At 48.8% G+C, this 19,124-nt stretch overlaps 9 protein-coding genes across 9 annotated transcripts; 3 read left to right on the top strand and 6 right to left on the bottom strand.

The window, feature by feature from the left end:
• Positions 1-69: 69 nt before the first annotated feature.
• KL928_002437 (uncharacterized protein) lies at positions 70-2,274 on the top strand (the record flags this gene model as incomplete). Its single annotated transcript, XM_043202913.1, has 1 exon — positions 70-2,274. The coding sequence occupies one exon, from the start codon at positions 70-72 to the stop codon at positions 2,272-2,274; it is 2,205 nt and encodes a 734-aa protein (XP_043060642.1).
• Positions 2,275-2,287: 13 nt separating this feature from the next.
• On the bottom strand, positions 2,288-4,936 carry KL928_002438 (uncharacterized protein; the record flags this gene model as incomplete). Its single annotated transcript, XM_043202914.1, has 1 exon — positions 2,288-4,936. The coding sequence occupies one exon, from the start codon at positions 4,934-4,936 to the stop codon at positions 2,288-2,290; it is 2,649 nt and encodes an 882-aa protein (XP_043060643.1).
• A 431-nt stretch (positions 4,937-5,367) lies between these two features.
• KL928_002439 (uncharacterized protein) lies at positions 5,368-6,711 on the bottom strand (the record flags this gene model as incomplete). The annotated part of the gene is made up of 1 exon (XM_043202915.1): positions 5,368-6,711. One exon carries the CDS (start codon positions 6,709-6,711, stop codon positions 5,368-5,370), a length of 1,344 nt encoding a protein of 447 aa, XP_043060644.1.
• A 148-nt stretch (positions 6,712-6,859) lies between these two features.
• On the bottom strand, positions 6,860-7,171 carry KL928_002440 (uncharacterized protein; the record flags this gene model as incomplete). The annotated part of the gene is made up of 1 exon (XM_043202917.1): positions 6,860-7,171. One exon carries the CDS (start codon positions 7,169-7,171, stop codon positions 6,860-6,862), a length of 312 nt encoding a protein of 103 aa, XP_043060645.1.
• A 346-nt stretch (positions 7,172-7,517) lies between these two features.
• On the bottom strand, positions 7,518-9,887 carry KL928_002441 (uncharacterized protein; the record flags this gene model as incomplete). The annotated part of the gene is made up of 1 exon (XM_043202918.1): positions 7,518-9,887. One exon carries the CDS (start codon positions 9,885-9,887, stop codon positions 7,518-7,520), a length of 2,370 nt encoding a protein of 789 aa, XP_043060646.1.
• Positions 9,888-10,035: 148 nt separating this feature from the next.
• On the bottom strand, positions 10,036-11,025 carry KL928_002442 (uncharacterized protein; the record flags this gene model as incomplete). The annotated part of the gene is made up of 1 exon (XM_043202919.1): positions 10,036-11,025. The coding sequence occupies one exon, from the start codon at positions 11,023-11,025 to the stop codon at positions 10,036-10,038; it is 990 nt and encodes a 329-aa protein (XP_043060647.1).
• A 135-nt stretch (positions 11,026-11,160) lies between these two features.
• KL928_002443 (uncharacterized protein) lies at positions 11,161-14,529 on the bottom strand (the record flags this gene model as incomplete). Its single annotated transcript, XM_043202920.1, has 1 exon — positions 11,161-14,529. One exon carries the CDS (start codon positions 14,527-14,529, stop codon positions 11,161-11,163), a length of 3,369 nt encoding a protein of 1,122 aa, XP_043060648.1.
• A 76-nt stretch (positions 14,530-14,605) lies between these two features.
• On the top strand, positions 14,606-14,962 carry KL928_002444 (uncharacterized protein; the record flags this gene model as incomplete). The annotated part of the gene is made up of 1 exon (XM_043202921.1): positions 14,606-14,962. The coding sequence occupies one exon, from the start codon at positions 14,606-14,608 to the stop codon at positions 14,960-14,962; it is 357 nt and encodes a 118-aa protein (XP_043060649.1).
• A 242-nt stretch (positions 14,963-15,204) lies between these two features.
• On the top strand, positions 15,205-19,044 carry KL928_002445 (uncharacterized protein; the record flags this gene model as incomplete). Its single annotated transcript, XM_043202922.1, has 1 exon — positions 15,205-19,044. One exon carries the CDS (start codon positions 15,205-15,207, stop codon positions 19,042-19,044), a length of 3,840 nt encoding a protein of 1,279 aa, XP_043060650.1.
• Between the last annotated feature and the right edge of the window lie 80 nt (positions 19,045-19,124).

The raw sequence follows: 19,124 nt of genomic DNA on the forward strand, positions 1-19,124 counted from the left end.
CTTGAGTCGATCGACGTGCAGGAAAAATAAATAAAAACTTGCATCTGGAAAAAAAATATTAGTCCCCTAATGCTGCGTCTGTTTGTGCGACATCTGTCCACACGGACATCGAGAACGAAAGAAGTTGTTAGGGATGTCATAGCGAATTTGAGAAAAGACTGGGAAGCAGGCAAACCGCTGCAGTATCCGCCTTTGAAATCGATGCCGTCTGATTTCTTGAAGAAAGATTCTCTATTTTCAACTATTTTGTCACAAACGCAGTTTGAGCTTCTTCGAAAGTCGGAGCCGGTGACAAACGAGCGCTCGCTATTTGCTAGACAATTCACTTACGAAAACGCCAACATACTTGTCAACCATCTGGTTGAAAATGAGGACAAGCTAGAAAAATATCCCATCACCGTGATCCAAGGTAAAGACGGTCGCTCGACGCTGCACTGCACGATCGAGAGAATTGTTGAGCAGATGGCCTATCATAGACTGAGGCCACGCTATGCTCAGCAGGTTTACGAAGATTCATCTAACTCCCAGAACTACAACAAGAATATGACCTTGAACTCGTTAAATCTCGACAATCCCTACGCATGGTACCCAGAAGCTCGTAAGCTCAAAAGGAAAATCATTATGCATGTTGGACCCACCAACAGTGGAAAGACATACAACGCTCTCAAACGGCTCGAAACCAGCTCCAAAGGGTACTATGCTGGTCCACTAAGGTTGCTGGCTAGAGAGGTTTTCGAGAAGTTCCAAGACAAAGGCATAAGATGCAACTTGATGACTGGCGAAGAGGTTCTGCTGGACTCTGACAAGTACGGAAACAAAGCAGGACTAACCTCTGGCACCATTGAGATGATTCCAATGAGCGAACCGTTCGACGTGGTCGTTGTGGACGAGATCCAAATGATCGGTGACCCGTTCCGGGGCTCTGCGTGGACAAATGTGATCCTGGGAGCTCAGGCCAAGGAGATTCATCTGTGTGGAGAAGTTTCTGCCGTGCCGCTGGTGGAACAGCTCGTGGCCATGACTGGAGACGATATTGAGATCAACAACTACAATCGTCTTGGGAAGCTTGCGGTGGACAGTGAAGCTATTTCGCTGGACGAGGTTCAACGTGGAGACTGTATAGTTGCATTCAGCAAGAAGCAAATCCTGACGATCAAGGCTCAGATCGAACGTGACACCAATCTCAAATGTGCGGTCATATACGGGGCCCTTCCCCCAGAGACTCGATCCCAGGAGGCCAGGATGTTCAACGATGGTGAGTACGACGTTGTTGTTGCCTCAGATGCAATTGGAATGGGTCTTAACCTGAAAATCAACCGCGTGGTGTTCACCACCCTGGAAAAATACGATGGAAGAAGAATGACAGCTTTATCAAATTCGAGCATCAAACAGATTGGTGGCCGTGCAGGAAGGTATGGAATTGGGGAAGGTGTGGGTCATATCACTGCTCTGACTGAAGCGGACTTGAACAAGATACGGGTGGTGATGCAGGCACCTATCGAGTATCTCGACAAAGCTGTTCTTTGGCCGTCTGACCCGCAGTGGATGCACTATTACTCCATGTTCCCGAAAAACACGAAACTGATAACCATGTTTCGTAAATTTGAGGCTGATCTTGACAAGAGTATGCGCACTAATCCCAAAGAATCGATCTTCCGCATACAACATATGGATGACCAGATGTCGATGGCCAAATTCATCAATGAACGTCATTTGGAGGACGATTTTGCCATTTCTGATCAGCTTCGTTTCATCTCCTGCCCTTCAGTATTGAAACTAAAAGACTCCCCAATGCACGCTATTCTCACCGACGTCTTCCAAAACTACATGATCACCGTTGCTCAGAGACTAAAGCGCTCTGTTTTTGACTACAAGTCCATGCCGTTGTACTTGACCACAACGAGCCATTTGTCTTTGGATCCAGCAAAGCCTAAGCTCCACAAGAACTTCACAAAGTCGTTTGGCGTGGAAGCCGTGCCCGAACGCATGAAGAAAAAAATTGAATACGCCGCCAGGCGCACTAAGGAGAATCCTTTCGTTGGCAAGAAGACATATGTTGGTGATTTCAACCCTATAGAGGATAGACTGATGAGACTCGAGCAGTTTCACAGACTACTGACCGCTTATTTGTGGCTTACGTATCGGTTCCCACAAAATTTTGTTCACCTTGAGCTGGCTACCAAGCTGGTTGTCCTGGTCGAGACAAAAATCTCAGAAATGTTGATGAATGTCAGCTTCGCGAAACAAATGCAAGAAAGGTGGCGTGAGCGTTAAATGTACATAGTTATTACAAAAGCCATGCGCTCTGCTCTTTATCTGCACTTTTGACTAGCGGCTCTTCGATGCTGTTGATTTTGATGTCACTGCACAGACAGCATTTAGTAGACAATAACTGGTCTATCTCCCGTTTCAGCTCTTCCATCATTGATCTGTTACCCTTTGCTGCCAAAAGCCTTTTTTGCAGCTTGTAAATAGCATTCTTGGATTTAAAATCGGTGGAGTCCAATATTTCTCTCACCAAGCAGTCTTGGTGGAACGAATGTAGACACGGGAATACGATGAACTTCCGAATAACCAGAATCTTGCCACAAAGACCGCACGACTCGTTTGGCTCAATGATCTGGAATCGGTCTTGCTGGAAGTCTTCCATCTTGCGACTAATTTTCTCTGATTGCTTTAGCGATGCCGTCATTTCTGTAGATAAATTCTCCATATCTTTTGAAAGCGACTCCAGAGAGCGCACTATCTCGTCTTTGAAGTCGTCAATGACCACGAAGTCAGGGAATAGAGGGAGCAGGTCTTTCATCGTCAAAAGATCGCATTTATCCATCAGGTAGCTCAACAGGTTGCGAATCTTATTGCCCTCCCCAAGCTCCAAACTCACAGGCTGGTTGCTAACCGTTTTTTCAATGAGTATGGCCGATATCTGAAGCCACAGATTTTTGCGCTGTAACGATGGATTGGGCTTATCTGCAACGAGGATAGCAGACTCGATCAGTCCGTGTTTCAAGGCCAACGAAACTGCACTTTCGTAGTCTTCTAGCATTGAGTAGATGAAAATGGCGCTTTTGATTCTACTGTACTCGAAACACAATCGAAGTACAAAGTCTGCATCGAACAGCACCTCGTAACTTGTTTCACGGTTCAAAAGAGTTTTTGACCTGCTTTCCAAATAGTTCAATACCAGCTTCTCATCGTCCGAAGGATAAGTGACCAGCAACGAGAGAAGTGTATTGTGCACCAGCTTATCTTTATTTTGTTTTTCTTTCACGAGAAAGTTCAAAAATCGGAGCGCATGATTGTGTTTGGGAGCAATCCCGTGGCCCAGGGCTATGGACTTATTGTATGTCAATATGGCAGGAAGCAATTTCTTGAAATCCAAGTCATCCACCAAACGCAGCCACAAGTCCACTGTCTTGGCCGGATAGTTGATAAGTAATGCTGTTGCACATTTATAGATAAGTTCTGGTTTTTGTTCCTTAGACAAAATTTCCAGTGCTTTGTCCCATTGTTGTAAGTTCAGGTAATATTTCAACAAGAATGCGAAATCTTCCATCAATGAAGAAAACCGCACAAGCTCTTCTTTCCTGTCGTGGGAAAGCAATATCTGATAGACTGTTTCTTTGTCGACCGAGTCTCGGTATTTCTTCAAAAACCCTTCGAGATCAGGAGACTCTCCAGAGTTGATTTTCTTCACATAAAGCTCCACCATCCAGCTGGTGAGCATCACGCGCTGCATGTACATTGACTTGGGTAGCTTATCGAGTTTCGCTCCCAGATATACTAGCAGGCTTGGGCTTTTCATAAACTTCAGTACCACTTTCTCGAAGGACTCGGAGGTGTTTGCCAGAACTCTGGCTGCCTCGTCTGTATCTCCGTTCTCAAGCAATTCGTAGCCCTTATTTATGAGCACAATATCGCGTTTGAGCTGGTCACTTCCGACTAATTGTAAGGCGTTATCATACATTTTTTTCTCTATCATCACCTTCCAAACATCTGAATGTTCTTCGTCTGCCACCAATTCGTGTATAGTCCAAGAAGAATACACCCAATAAGTTTGCATGCGATAGTCCGCTGTCGTATCGGATACATCGAAAATCAAGTGTTGTTGCGAAACCTGCCCTCCATTTAGCTGGTTAAAAATTACCATCTCGTTTCGAGAAGATGCAACCACATGGTATTTGGTGAGAAGCAGGCATTTGTAGTCGGCTGTAGATATTTCATATCGCTGAAGTTCGTTACGAGTTTGGAAGGCCAGATCACCAATCACCAAACGTGAAACACCGTCGTCTGTTTGTTCAATGAATGCAAATGTCGACTCATTAGCAGTAAACACAGAAATAACACCAAAAGACAACAGCAAAGGATTGTTCTTCAACAACGAGTCTCCAAGAGAACCTTGAAATCGTGCAAGCTTCCGTTCGCCCAGTTGAACTACTAGTGATACTGTGTCCTTTTCGTCTTGCGTAGCATACATGGCCGTGATTGTGTCTTTTCCTCTCCATAGCTGCTTAAAGCTTCTCTCTTTATTCAACTCTATTTTGTACTCATTGATGGTACCAGTGGTGGTGCCCACAAGGAGTGGACCCGTATTTTTCTTGCTGACATGTGAACCAAAGAACACAAATGAGCAGACGGAGTGTCCCTTGAGCTTGGATAGTGATTTGAACTGAACAGAGTGGATGTTCAAGTAGAAGTACTCGTTCTTAGTCGTCTGGACCACTAAATGGTAACCATAGGGGTCCAAGTAAGCGTTCGCAACGGTTACGTTATTGGAGTCCACTTGTATCTTATCGACCTTCTCCGGGTTGTCTAGATATATCCGGTACACTAAACCATTGATAAGCACCAGATAGAGCACATTGCCTTTCACAAGAAGCCTTTGTATGGGCGACTGAATCTGGAACTGTAGCTGGACCTCTTCGAAATTAAACATCAGTCTTAGGTCCTCTTTGTTGGCACATAACCAAAAGATAATTACACCAAATAATTACACTAAAAAATTATTCATTTGTTTTATATAATGGCGATCAGTATACCAGTGAAATTACTGAATGAAGCTCAGGTAAGTACAGAATATTTCGAGTTACCAGCTCTAACAATCAGGGACATGTCATTACGGTAGAGTTGACGTCGGGAGTCTCGTACAAAGGTAAATTAATTGAGTCCGAAGATACTATGAACGTTCAGCTTAAAGACGCTACAATGACCAACACAAACGGGTCCACCCAGTATCAGCCACAGGTGTTCATCAGAGGGTCTCAGATTCGTTTTTTCTCTGTGCCCGAGATTCTGAAACATGCGCCAATGTTTGATCCTAACCACGTTAAACCACCAGCTCCAATAAGAGGCCCAAAGAGAAAATAATTAGTCAAAACCTTCGAGAGCTCCCAAGACACGTTCCAAGCGCTCGCATCCCTGTTTGTAGTGGTTTGGGTTGAGCATCATGTTGGCGGTCAGTCTGGACAGGGAATCAACAACCTGTTCGATGAGATACTTCTCGTCAGCAGGGATATCAAGATCGGCGAACTCCTGACCAATAACAATTCCATCAGTTGCATTCAAAAGGCGTGCTAGTGTATCATAGGAAAACGACTTAATTCTAGATTTTGGTCTTTTTGCGCGCTTCTTCATTTTAGTTGAGGCCTGTGGCACAGGCTTGTCCTCTGGGTCTTCGACGTCCTCATACTCACCTTCTGGAATGCCCTCTGTGCCGTCTAGTTTTTGCTCCCTGGCCGTCTGGTCGAATATAGACTCTTCAGAGACGGTAGAGCCGGAATTGACCTTCCTCAATTGTTCCGTGTCTTCTTTCTCGATATCATCCTCGCTTTCGCTGATAGATCTGGCTGTGTGGAAAGATTCTGCGCCTGTACGAACACTGGTGGCCTGTGAAGGCGAATATTTGTGAACGTTGAAAGGAGGAATGCCGAACTTTAGGCTGTTTTGTTCTTGATCGGCCTCCGCCTCGATTTCGCTTCGGAGATCTTCAAATTCCTTCATGATGTCGTCGAATTTCCCACTAGCGCGGCCACTGGATCTTCCTGAGGAGCTGGAGTCCATCGATGGACGTCCGGGTTTGTTGGTAATCTTATCGATTGGCTGAAAGCCTCCAGATAAAGGCCGTCTTGGCGATCTTGCCGGAATTGTTAAATTCAATTGGGTGTACTGTTCTTTATCTGGCACGCGTGGGAACCCATCGCTGATCAATTCGCATGGGCGAGTCACTGGAATGACCTGGGGTTTTCGGATACTCTCTTTATCGTCTTCTTCGATCACTGGAGACGTATCTTTCAAGAAGCCAGTGAGGTCTCTTGCTCCCGAAGAGTGCTGAATTTTGGAGCCGCTGATTTTCTTCACTTCCGACAGTCTTTCTGAAGGAACGGTGGTGGACGTGTCGGAGTCTTTGTCCACCACGTATTTCACGGTATCGATGTCAACATGCTGCACTATGCCAGAATATTCAGACATCATCGATGACCTGTTACCTGGGGCGTTGGAAATATTAGAGACTCTCTTATTCCACTGCTCAGTGAAGGTGTGTTTAGCGATGGCCGGCGACGAGCTGTGGTGGCTGGAGCTACTGTGGGGACTGTCGTCTCTTTGGAGCTGCTTTTTTTCAGGAGTTCTCAAAGAGATTGCATCCAGGTCTGGATTGGTGACGGTGAGCTTCTGCATAGGCATCTCGGAATACACGCTGGAGCGTTCCGACATTATGAAGGTGTTGTAAAAGTTAGCAAGTTTTACGTTGTCTGATCTTGGAGATCAAAATTGATAGATGGCTGGTTTCTAGGATGGGGCTGATATTTTTAATATTATATTATTACTAAATCTGGAAGGCAGATTATTTGCTTTTAGGAGACTACAACTCCAGACGGTCGTAAGAGTCGTTCCATATGTAACAAAGACCGGCTTTGAAAGTTGCATTGCTTGTTTCTGATCTTCCGCCGTGGTGGTCGCTGTGGCGTGTGTCGATTGGATCAAAAAGCTGTACTTTTACAGGAACGGAAGCGAACTCGTACCCTTCAAAGTAGTCCATATGCCGGAGGTCTTGCTCGGAAAGACCAACGACCAGGAGACCATCCACATAGTCGCCCTGCTGTGGTATGACTGCAGAGTAGCTTGCATTCCGGACAGCTACCTGTTTGTGATCAGGCAATCTCGCCTTGTACATCCGAAGATTAGAACCGTCTGGATCTGAATCTAAAACTTCGAATAAATCGTCCGGAGAGACAGTTGGGCCGTAACAGCTTGTCGAATTAGCTCTTGATGTTCGTATACTTACAATAAAGATAGTCCATCCATGGAAATCTATCTAACTGGCCTTTAAGACAAGTATATAATACTACAGTATATTTTGTTGGCAGAAGGCAAGTTCATGCATACAATTATTCTTTTTTATCGAGTGCACGAAATGAAAGCAATTGCACCCCCACCCCTTAAAGATCGGCCGAAATTGCTGTTACCGTAATTTTTTTTTAAATCGTGAGGCGGCAGTGTAGTAACGTCATTGTTGGCATTTATAGTTCAGTGATATCTGAATCCGAAGCTTTCAGTCCCATCACATTGAGGAACAGATTGAGATTAGAGAGATGTTTCTCAGCGCCCTGCAAATCGCCAGACTCTTTAAGAGACTTGCTCACACCCATGCTGCCAAAGATCTCGTTCCTGATTTCGTCGACAATTATTCTTTGATGACTCAGTAGACCTGCAAGTGAAAGCGAGGCCAAAAACTGCCAGATGTAAGAATCGTCGCTCTTCGACTCGGAATTGCGCACCTTGCGCGCGTCATCGTTCGAAAGGTACGGTGGGAAGATAGTAGCCAGTCTGCCTTCCAGTGCTTGGAATAGGTGGTCGTAGACGGTTTGCCATTGTGCAAGGTCTTGCGGACTGAGTCCTGCAGAAAACTCCTGCTTGATCAGCTCCAGTCTCGACACAAGTATGGTGATCAGCGAGAGCCCGATCTTCGTGGTAGACAAAAATAGAACATTGTTGTTTCCCCCCTCCACGATTAAAGCCACAAACCGTAGAACCTGCTGAAAGTCCGATTCGCTAACAAATAACACTAGCGTCTTCATGACGGTCATCTGGAATAGCTCAATTTTGCTCTTCTCTGTTTTTGGAATCTCGTAGTTTTCGTTCACGTAGTTGGCGTACGAGCCCTTCATGACCACGTCGATGTTGTGCAGATTGGCGAAAATCGCCTCCATCAGCTGAACTTTTTGCTCCGCATTGAGGAAATGGAATAGTCTGTTGAACACTTTCATTGCCTTGTCAATGGACAGCACAGTAATGAAAGGAGACACGACGGTATTGGAAGTCTCAATCTTGTCATTGAGACGAAGAGCATTCCAAAGGTCCTTGGAGTCCCGCTCTTGGTTTTCACGCTCCAGAGACTCGAGTTTCAGAACCTGGGAGTAAATATCTTCAATAACAGACAGCTGGAAAGCTCTTGAAGACTTCGAGTATACGTTCTCCCGCGGAACAACAACCTCGTCGGAATTGCCCGTGGTATTGATCACCAGCTGCTTTCTTGGCTGTTTCCCGGAACCAACAGACACTTTACCCAAAGCACCTTCCTTGGCAAGCACTCCGGTTCTTTCTCCGCGCTCCTTAGCAACAGTGACAGCCTTGGAGACTTGCTGTTGCATTCTCTGTAGGGCCACATCGGCTCTCTTCTCCCTGCCTCCCAATCTGTGTCCGGACTGATCTAAGTATTTCTGTGCAATGGAGCTCATATCGTCTTCGCCGACAGAGGAGTTCAGCACTCGGTAGACTTGGCAATAGAAGTCTTCATTGTATGGATCGTCGGTGACAATCTGAGAAAGCTGCACTCTGGTCACAAAGTCCTTATCTCTTGGGTTCATAAATCCAGAACATCTGATAATTGCAGACACCTTGTTCTGTCTTCTCCAAAGTTTCTCTTTCTCTTCGTGCGACAAATTCTCCAGATTCTGTCTCTGAGGTCTTTGCTTCCGCGGTTTTTCATCAGAGCCCAGGAGAGGGAAGTTTCCCGTAGCATCGCTCGAAACAAACTGTTGAGACTGAGCAGCTGGTGCGGGAGCCGAGGAAGCCGCAGAGGTCGAAGATGGTGCCTTCTGCTCGGCGGACTGTGGAACAGGCTGGACAGGCTGAGGAGGTGGAGCAGCATTCTGGCCAGGAGGAGCCTGAGGAGCCTGAGGGGTCTGCAGTGCCGGTTGCTGCTGTTGTTGTTGGACTGGAGCAGACTGAGGCACTTGGGGTACCTGAAGAGCGGATGCTGGTGGTTGCACTTGCTGGGGCTGTTGTCCTTGACCCAAAGCCCCCTGCTGCATCATCTGTTGCACTTGGAAAGGCATGAAAGGCATAACTCCTGGCTGGAACGGAGGAAAATAGCCCTGGGCCAGTGCCTGGGCAGCGGCTGCAGGGTTAGGAAACTGTCCCGAGGCCATGGCCGCAACCAGAAGTTGCTGTTGCTGCTGATACATGTAAGGGTTCATCTGAGGCATCTGGGGCACCTGCTGTTGGGGTTGACGGAGCTTAGCTTCGATCTCTTCGAGAGACAACACCTTTTGGTCTGAAGTTGGCTGCGAAGATGCAGACTCAGCAGATTTGGCTTCGTCATTCCACAGAGAGGCCATTGGCGCAATCACCTGGTCAACCTGGGCGGCCTTTGCGTAGGACAAGTTCGGATTGACTGTCTGGGGTTTCGAGGCAGGCTTGAGACCGCCTGTGAAGTCGAAATTGGACCCTATTTCCTTCACGTCGGCTCCAAACGTCTCGTCGTTGAAAGCGTCCTCATCTTGCTCTCCGAGTCCCTCGTAGGTTTCCTCAAAATCGAGCGTGTCCAGTTTCTGGTCCTTCTCTCCAGAGGAGGGAGGTCCTGATGCATTGAATCCGAAAAAGGACATGGTACAATGGTTCGATAGGGTACCGAGTGTGTTTTATTTGGCTGGTTTTTGCCTCATAAAATTTCGACGAAGAGTTTGGGCTCGACGCACGACCCGTTATTTACTAGTGTCTACAATCAGTGCATTATCACTATTCACATTCCCAGGCTCACGCTCTCATTTCAAACCGTCTTCCGCTGGCGGTCTTTCTCTCGCTCCTGTGCTCCTCGTCGTCCACGTCTCTGCGAGCCCTGTTCAGGATTTTGGTGAAGCTGTTCACCCTGAATCTCATTCTCTGGTGCAGGTAGCACTTGACAATTTTAATGTGGTAGTGGAAGTATGACCTGAACAGCTGGATGTGTGTGATGGAGTTCCACTTCACGTCCTCGGTGCTCAGGTGTCTTGGGAACAGCACGAAGGTGATGTACGTTTTGTTGTGGGTGTTGGCGGCCTCCAGATGTTTGATCTCGAGCGGAATTTCCTGGTGCGAGTTGATCACCTGCGGAGCCTTCTGGATGCTGCGTTTTCTGGCATCGCTGAACTCCTGCAAGAACACTTTCGAGAAGATCTTGTCCGTGTCGTCCTGGAAAACAGTCGAGAAAATCACAGTCACTCTATCGTTCGACGGTTTGATGTAGATAGACTCCATGTCTCTGTAGTGTAATTGCAGAACCTGTTCGTTCGAGTTGTTGGGAGAGTCCTCTCCATACAGGTTATTTGGGTCCACCGGCTGCTCTTTTGAGAGCACCTCATATCTCTGGAACGCCTGAAGGAATGGCGCAGCGAAACAGTTGCGCTTCAGAAGGGAAAGCTCGGCAATCAGCTGCTGTTTTTCCTCTTCGTCAGAAAATGTCGCCTGCTCGACATCGATGTATAGACTGTAGTCATAACCGTACTCGGGTTGTGCTTGCTGGATGAACGGGCACTTGGAGTACTTTGAAAGGAGCAATTCCTTCACTCCGTAGTTAACAAGGTCGTTCCAGCACTTGATGCTGATAGACAGGAGAAGTTTTGTTTTGGACTCTGGGGTCGACAAGTGGTAGGTGGTGAAGTCAAAGTCGGTGATGATTCTGTCCAGAAACACCGGTGTGTAATCCGGAGCAAACGCCTGGCCAATTGCCTCCTCCACGAGCAAGTTCTGCGGTTGTAGTTGTAACATGAAGAATACGTAGCGAAAATAAAATGGTTATGTAAGAAAAAAATAATCCTCAGAAGTCGCGGACGGAGCCAGGTCAAGGAAGCCCTGAAAGTATTACCAGTGTGTTTAAATTCTCGAATCTGTAATAATATACAATTAATCAGTGTCTCTGCGTTTACCCAGTTCGTTCAGTACAGTGTCCAACGCATCCCGCAGGGATCGCGTCTGGTCGTCCCCCGACCCAAGCGACTTCAGGTCTGTCTGGCCCTTTCTCGTATTAATCAGGGTGTTGTTCTCTGTATCTGAGTGAGAGTACAGGTCAGACAGCGTGATCCCGCTATCCTGTAATTTCTTTAGTGCGTCCAGGAATTTCTTGATGTCGTTTGATCCGGAAAGGGCCGCGAGTAGGGAGGTCTGTTTCTCTTGCAACTTGTCTGCGTCAAGGCTGGCCTTTTTGAAAGTGCTGGACGCCTTGAACGTGTTCGCCTCCTCAGCAACCATATTAAGACTCGAAACCGAGTTGTGGGCCACCATTGGTGATAACTCGGCCTTGAGTTCTGTGGTTTCTGTGTCCGACAGCTGGGGAGAGAGCCGTTTTGCCTCTTCCTTATTTTCAATGAAAAAGTCATAGGTCTTTCCAACACGGCAAGGAGCACCGACTTCAGGGTGCATCTTTGCAAGCAGTTCCAAGCACTTCTTGACAGATTCGTCCACCATGATCAGTCGGATTAGGGTCTCCTTGCCTTCTATCGTAAGTCTATGCTGTAGTTGCAATTTGACTAGCTCCTTGATAGCAGCATGCATTTCATTGCGCAGCTTCTCCGTGTACTCAAAGAACTCCTTCACCTCTTGTTCAGTCAGACTATCGGACTTGCGCAGCATGTCCATGGCCATTTGGGTGAACGGCTTGCCGTTCTGCGTCACTTTCAGCAGCGGGTTGAGGTCTGAGCTACCATCCGTGTCTCCGTACAGTGCTCTCTCCATGTTGCGCATGGTGAGCAACCCCACTTTTTGGTGGAACTCAGAAGGAACGCTTTCAAGGTCGTAGTCAATATTGAATAGCGACCGCGAGTACTTGAGAGACTGACATAGTGACTCGCAGCAGGCTTCTGTCAACACGTTCTGCTTGATGGACAGGTAATTCAGGTTCTTGACGAGCGGGAGCGTCTCACTCAGCTGGATCAGCGCGACCTGTGAGAAATCGTTGCCGTCCAAATTCAGACGGTGCAGGTCCTGGAAAAGAGGCAAGTAGGTGACAAATTTATGCATGAAAGTCTGGAACAATTTCTTGTTGTTGGAAAGATCCAGGTACTTGAGATGCGAGAACTTGGAGAACGCATCAAACACAGCAACCGTGTCCTCGTTGTCGCGCAGGTTGCAGCTGTTGAGCGAAAGGAGAGCCAGAGACGACCGGAAATTCTCCTGTTTTGTGTACTCAATAAACGGACGCAGTTTCGTCGACAGGTCATTGTAGCCCAGGTCCACCCCAACAACGTTCGAGCTCTCCTTCATCCAGTCAACCACGATCTCGATGTGGCTCAAACTGAGATCGTTGAAAGCAAGACCAATCTTCATGGTGTTTTTCAGTCCCAGCTTCAAAAAGTCTCTGAACACGGCCAGATCGTTGATCTTGCAGCCACTCAAAACCATTTCGTTGATTCCACGACGCACCATTAATGTTGCCGTCAGCAAAGACCAGTCCATGTCGGAACGGTCCTGAATATTACAAGTCATCCGGTCTCTGGTGTCTGCTGGTTTTCGGAGCTTCTGGAGATTGAGGTCGAGGGAAGGACACTGGGTGAGGTCGAGTCTTGTGAGAGCTCTATTCATTGACAAGAACCAGCAAAGCATCTTCCAGCCTTCAGCGTCAATAGGAGTGTTTCTCAGGGACAGTTTCTCGAGGTGCCGCTTGCTTAGGAGCGCCGCCAGCAGCGTGCGGAACATTTCGTGTGTCATCGAGACTCCGTCCAGCGAGACGCAGTGAATGGGCGCAATGCGGACGAAATCAGCAAAAGAAAGCACCTCGATCAGCGACGGATGTGGATTGCGTAGTTGCAGAATAGGCAGTGGATCCGTCGAGCCTTTGGGGATCTGTTTGAGAGTGGCGGGAATAGGAAGAATCTCTCGCAGGTGGCAGCATCGGGTGTACAACTCGTCCAGCTTGAGCGTGACGACCGGCTTTTCCATCGGCTTTTTTCTTCTGACCATCGGCTTGTCGATCTTGATGTCGTCGATCGGTCCCATCGAGTCCGCAGTGGTTCTGGCCTTCTCTGCTGCCATTACTTTGTCCTGCTGATTTATGGTCTGGTCTGACGGACTTCTCTGCATGCTTTTGGACGACTCCTGGTGGACGAGTCGTAGATGGCCGGATCCACCCACCACGATACCGGAAGAGGCGCATTTTTGCTCTTCTGGGCTGAGCTTGTGGATGATCAGCTCTCCGTCAGGGCCAACCTCGACATTTCCCTTACGTGGGTGTCTGGATGGAATTTGTTGTGGGGGGTCGTTGACAAAAGTTGTGGTTGCAAAAGCCACTTTCCGAATAGGCTTGACGTCTCTGAGGGCCTTGATGGGAGGCGTCTTCTCGACCTTGGGTGGCGGAGGCACATACGAGATCGACAGCGACGAGCTTCTGGACGGGTATGGCGAAAGGTGGCTCGAGTCTTTGTTGCGAGAGAGTTTGAGAAACGACCCGAAAACACCCTCTCTGGACTCTCTGGAAGACGGACACTCCTCCTCCTCGGCCGGATGGTTATATTTTGGGTGCAATGAGAACGCCGAGGGGAGTTTCGGTTTGTCGGGGTGCGGCGGAATTTCTTCAGGGCTGTATTTGACGTGCGACTCTATGGTTGGAGCAAATACATTGTACTCGGGCGAATCCACATAGTCCATAGTGTCCTCAATGTCTTTCAGGTACTCGTACAGCTTAGGGTCCAGGTCCTTGTATTTGCTGGACAGTTTCTCTGAAGGAGCCCGTTGTGGCTGCTTGACTTCCTCCTTTGGTTGTTGTTCTACTGACTGTCTTCTTGGACGTGGAACCTCGGAAGCTGGGGGCGCCGAAACAGGCTGGACGCTAACCGAGGACGACCGCGACCGTGGCCGTTCCTCCTTGCCGAATATTCTGCGGAAAAAGCCGCCGTGTTTTTTGGGTTCCGAAGAGGATGATGGCGAAAGCACATTTGTGGACGACCGGGCCAGCGAAGAAGTGCCAAACTCCTCTTTGGTTCTGGATGTTGTACCATCAACTGTGCGCGATCTCCGCAGAGGAAGTAGCTCGTGGTGGCACGCAACGTTATCTGTGTCAGGGGCACAAACGGAGGGCAATGCTTTATTGTTGCTTGAAGTAGCCAGGGAAGGAGACTTTATTGGAGATAACGCAGAACCTGTGGGTGCTCCACGGAGAAACCAGTCGTACTCTGCCGTCTCCAGCGTATCATTGACTACCTGAAGCTGGCGTTGCAGCCTCTGGCGCAGCCGATCGTGCTGCTTCGTGTTATCAGTTGATGCAGTTGCAGACGATGACATGATGAAGACAAACTTATTTGGCGGACTATCGACCTCTATCGACCGCCAGAACCCAGAACTTTTCCAAACCAAAAAAATGCTTAGCGTAGGATTTACGTCATCCGGCAGAAGAGCTCGGGTCCCGGAAAGTAGGGCTGATTCAGCAAGCAACAGCCGGCCCGGTGAGGCTGCTAGAGGACGTGACCGAAGGGATGATTTCCTGCCAGAGACATTCACTGCGCTACACGGCGGGTGGCTACAACAAATATGCGGTCCTCGGTTGCTTGCTTCTGCGAGTTTGTGCCGAGTCCGAGATGACCCCTTTTTATGCTGTATCGCGAAGTCCGCAACTCAGCTGCGCGTTAAGCAAATTCAAAAATCATGGCTCACTGATTTGCACGGCACTAAAATCTTAAAGCCGAATTCCATATTTTTCATATTTCATATTTTATGAATACCGAGCAAGCCTTTGAGAAGCACCTTGCCCTCCAGAGACGGCCGCTGACGTTTCTGCTGAGCAAGAATGTTCCTCCGTTACCGTTGCAGGAGGAGCGAAGGACGTTCCCGCACTATAAAACCAATCTTCTCTATCGCTGCTTTTTCTGGTATTTGACACCTCTTCTGCGCGTTGGGTACAAGAGGACGCTCCAGCCGGAAGATTTGTTTGTTCTGGATGAGCAGCAGACCATAGACTACATGTACACCAAGTTCAAGAGCACGTTCGAGCCGGAAGTCGAAGACCTCTTGGCCAAGCATATTGCTCGGAAATGCCAAGAGCGCGGTGAGACACCCCAAACTTCCTCGGTCTCGCCAGAAGAGGACGCAGACGACTTCGAGATCAAGGTGTATGTTCTGGGCAAGCATTTGTTCTACACTTTTGGCTGGCAGTATTCAAGAGCAGCCTTTGTGAAGGTGCTAGCTGATATCTCCTCAACTCTCATGCCCTTGCTCCAAAAAAAGCTGGTTGACTACGTGGAGACCAAGGGTTACGGGGCCAACACCAGCACGGGAAAGGGAGTCGGCTACGCTATCGGGGCGTGTGCCATGATCCTGTTCTCTGGCATTTGCATCAATCATTATTTTTATAATGCCATCACCACGGGAGCCAAGGTGAAGGCCGTTTTGACGAAAGCGTTGTTGGAAAAAAGTTTTAAGCTCGACGCCCGCGGAAAGCACAGATTCCCTGTGGGCAAGATAAATTCTATCATGGGAACGGATCTCGCAAGAGTCGATCTCGCTATCGGCTTCTTCCCCTTTCTGTTCATCTTCCCTGTTCCCGTTATTATTGTCGTTGTGATGCTGATTGTGAATATCGGGGTTTCAGCTCTGGCAGGCATTGCCGTGTTTGTTTTCTTCACGCTTTTCACAGGGGGCCTCATTAGATACCTTTTCAAGCTGAGAGTGAGGGCCAACGTGTTCACAGACCAAAGAGTCAACCTGATCAAGGAACTTTTGAAAAATTTCAAGATGATCAAGCTGTACGGCTGGGAAAACTCGTATCTGCGCTCCTTCCAGAAGATCCGTTCCCAGGAGATGTCGACGCTGTTCAAGATGCAGGGAGGCAAGAACGTCCTGATCGGAATCTCGCTCTGGATGCCTCTGGCTGCCTCGATGGTGGCATTTCTGGTTCTGCACAGCCTGAAGAGCAGCCGCTCTGTTGGAGACATTTTCTCGTCTCTGACTCTTTTCCAGGTTCTTACCCAGCAGTTCCTATTGGTTCCTGCCAGTCTTGCCATGTCCAGTGACATGGTCATTGGACTCAAGCGTGTTTGTCAATTGCTTTCCTGTCCGGAGGACAAGGAGCTGGACAAGTTCTTCGACGACCTCGACGACGAGAAGCTGGCCATGAAGATCGAAAATGCCAGCTTCCAATGGCACACTTTTGAGGAAGATGTGGCCGAGGACAAAAACGAGAGCGTGAAGAGTACCAAGAGCACCAAGAGCTCGACAATGACCGAGGAGCAGGACGTTGCCGAGAAGGAGTCGCACGAGCGAGAGGAGCTGTCCAAGACCGATTTCCCCGGGCTGCTCCACTTGAACCTGTCTATCAAGAAAGGCGACTTTGTGGTTGTCACAGGCTCTGTTGGGTCTGGAAAGTCGTCGCTTCTGAACGCCTTGTGCGGCTTCATGCCCAAGACCGAAGGAAGAGTCTGTAAAAATGGTAGCATTATGCTCTGTGGTGTTCCGTGGGTGCAGAATGCCACCGTGAAGGACAATATCACGTTTGGCCGGCCTTTTGACCAGGAGAAGTACGACACTGTTGTGAGAGTGTGCTCCTTGAAGGGAGACTTTGACCAGCTGCCGGGAGGAGAGCTCACAGAGGTGGGCGAGCGTGGTATTACTCTCTCTGGAGGCCAGAAGGCGCGGATCAACCTTGCGCGGGCCGTCTATGCTGACCGAGACATTATCATGCTGGACGACGTTCTGAGTGCCGTGGACGCCAAGGTGGGCAAGTTCATCATGGACGAGTGCATTCTTGGATATCTCAAGGACAAGACGCGGATCCTTGCCACGCACCAGCTTTCGCTGATTGGCTCTGCCGACAAAATCATGTTTCTGAACGGCGACGGTTCTGTCGACTGCGGAACGTTTGCCGAGCTCAGGAGCAGAAACGCCGAGTTTGTGAGACTTATGGAGTTCAGTCACGACGTCGAGAAGGACGATGACGAGGAGACACTGGAAAACGAGAAGAAAGGCTTTTTCGACGACGAAGACAAGGGAAGACTCGTCCAGGCCGAAGAAAAGGCGGTGAACGCAATCTCGTGGCAGGTGTACAAGTCGTACATCAGCACCGGATCCGGCAAGCTCAAGGCCTTGCTCCCGATGCTCTTTTTCCTCATCATTGCGGTAACCACTTTCCTCACCCTCTTCACCAACAACTGGCTGTCTTTCTGGATCATCGACAGATTCCACCGCCCAAAGAAGTTCTACGAGGGCATCTACATCATGTTCACTATGCTGGTTATGGTGTTCAACGTTCTGCAGTTCATGATTCTCGTGTACTTCTGCAACAGAGCAGCGCTGCGACTCAACATCATGGCCTTCAAGAGAGTTTTGCATGCCCCAATGTCGTTCATGGACACGTCTCCTATGGGACGCGTTCTCAACCGATTCACCAAAGACACCGACGCCCTGGACAACGAGATCCAGGACCAGCTCAGAATGTTCCTCAATCCGGCAGCCACCATCATCGGCACGCTCGTTCTGTGCATCATCTACCTCCCGTGGTTCGCCATAGCCATTCCGTTCTTGGCAATGCTGTTTTTCCTGGTGTCTTCGTTCTACCTGTCCAGCTCGCGAGAGGTTAAGCGGCTCGAAGCCGTGAAGAGATCGGTGGTGTACTCGCACTTCAACGAGGCGTTGTCTGGAATGGACACCATCAAGGCCCACGGCTCCACGGAGCGGTTCCTCAAGGTCAACGAAAAGCTAATAGACAACATGAACGAGAGCTACTACATTGTCGTCGCTATTCAGGGATGGCTTGCCATTAGTTTGGACACCGTTGCGACGCTGCTGTGTCTGATAGTTGCGCTGCTCTGCTGTTTCCGCGTGTTCGACATCAGCGGAGCTTACACCGGTCTGCTGCTCACGTACGTCTTGACCATTGCGGGTCTGTTGAGTTTCATGTTGAGATCGCTGACAGAGGTTGAGAACCAGATGAACTCCGTCGAAAGAGTCAATTACTATGCCACCAGTATCAAACAGGAGGCGCCTTTCGAGATACCAGAGAACGACCCAGAGCCTAGCTGGCCTGCTGTGGGGGCCGTGAAGTTTGTCGATGTCAGCATGAGATACAGGGAAGAGCTTCCGCTGGCCGTCAAGCACCTCAACATCGACGTCAGGGGCGGCGAGAAAATCGGCATTTGCGGCCGCACGGGAGCCGGAAAGTCGAGTATCATGTACTGTTTGTTCCGGCTAGCCGAATTCGAGGGCCAGATCCTAATTGACGGGGTCGACATATCGAGGATCGGGCTGCACAAGCTGAGGTCGCGGCTGTCCATCATTCCGCAGGACCCTGTTCTCTTTAGGGGCACCGTGCGCTCGAACCTGGATCCATTTGACGAGCACGACGACGAGACACTGTGGACCTCGCTGGGCAAGGCAGGTCTTATCGATAGGGCGCTTCTGCCGCAGGTCAAAGAGCAGAGCAAGGGAGACGCCAATCTGCACAAGTTTCATCTGAGTCGGACTGTTGAGGACGACGGTTCGAACTTCTCTCTGGGTGAGAAGCAGCTGATCGCATTGGCCAGAGCCCTTGTCAGGGGCACTAAAATCCTGGTTTTGGATGAGGCCACTTCGAGCGTTGATTACGAGACGGACGCCAAAGTTCAAAAAACCATTACCGAAGAGTTTAGTGATTGCACGGTGTTGTGCATTGCACACAGATTAAAGACAATTGTGAAATATGACCGGATCATGGTTATGGACAAGGGACAGATCGCCGAGTTCGACACTCCACGGACTCTCTACGACCAGAAAGGCATTTTCCGGTCGATGTGCAACAAGAGTGGTGTTTCTGAGGCCGATCTAAAATAGACGGAATTTTCCCGTTTTGGAAATTCTGATAAGAAGTTTGCAAGAAATCGATAGCGATGTTAATATTGTATAAAATTAAT

Source organism: Ogataea angusta (genome assembly GCF_019207475.1).
Source record: "Ogataea angusta isolate 61-244 chromosome Unknown 61-244_NODE_4_length_877678_cov_91.023368, whole genome shotgun sequence".
NCBI classification, from domain to species: domain Eukaryota; kingdom Fungi; phylum Ascomycota; class Pichiomycetes; order Pichiales; family Pichiaceae; genus Ogataea; species Ogataea angusta.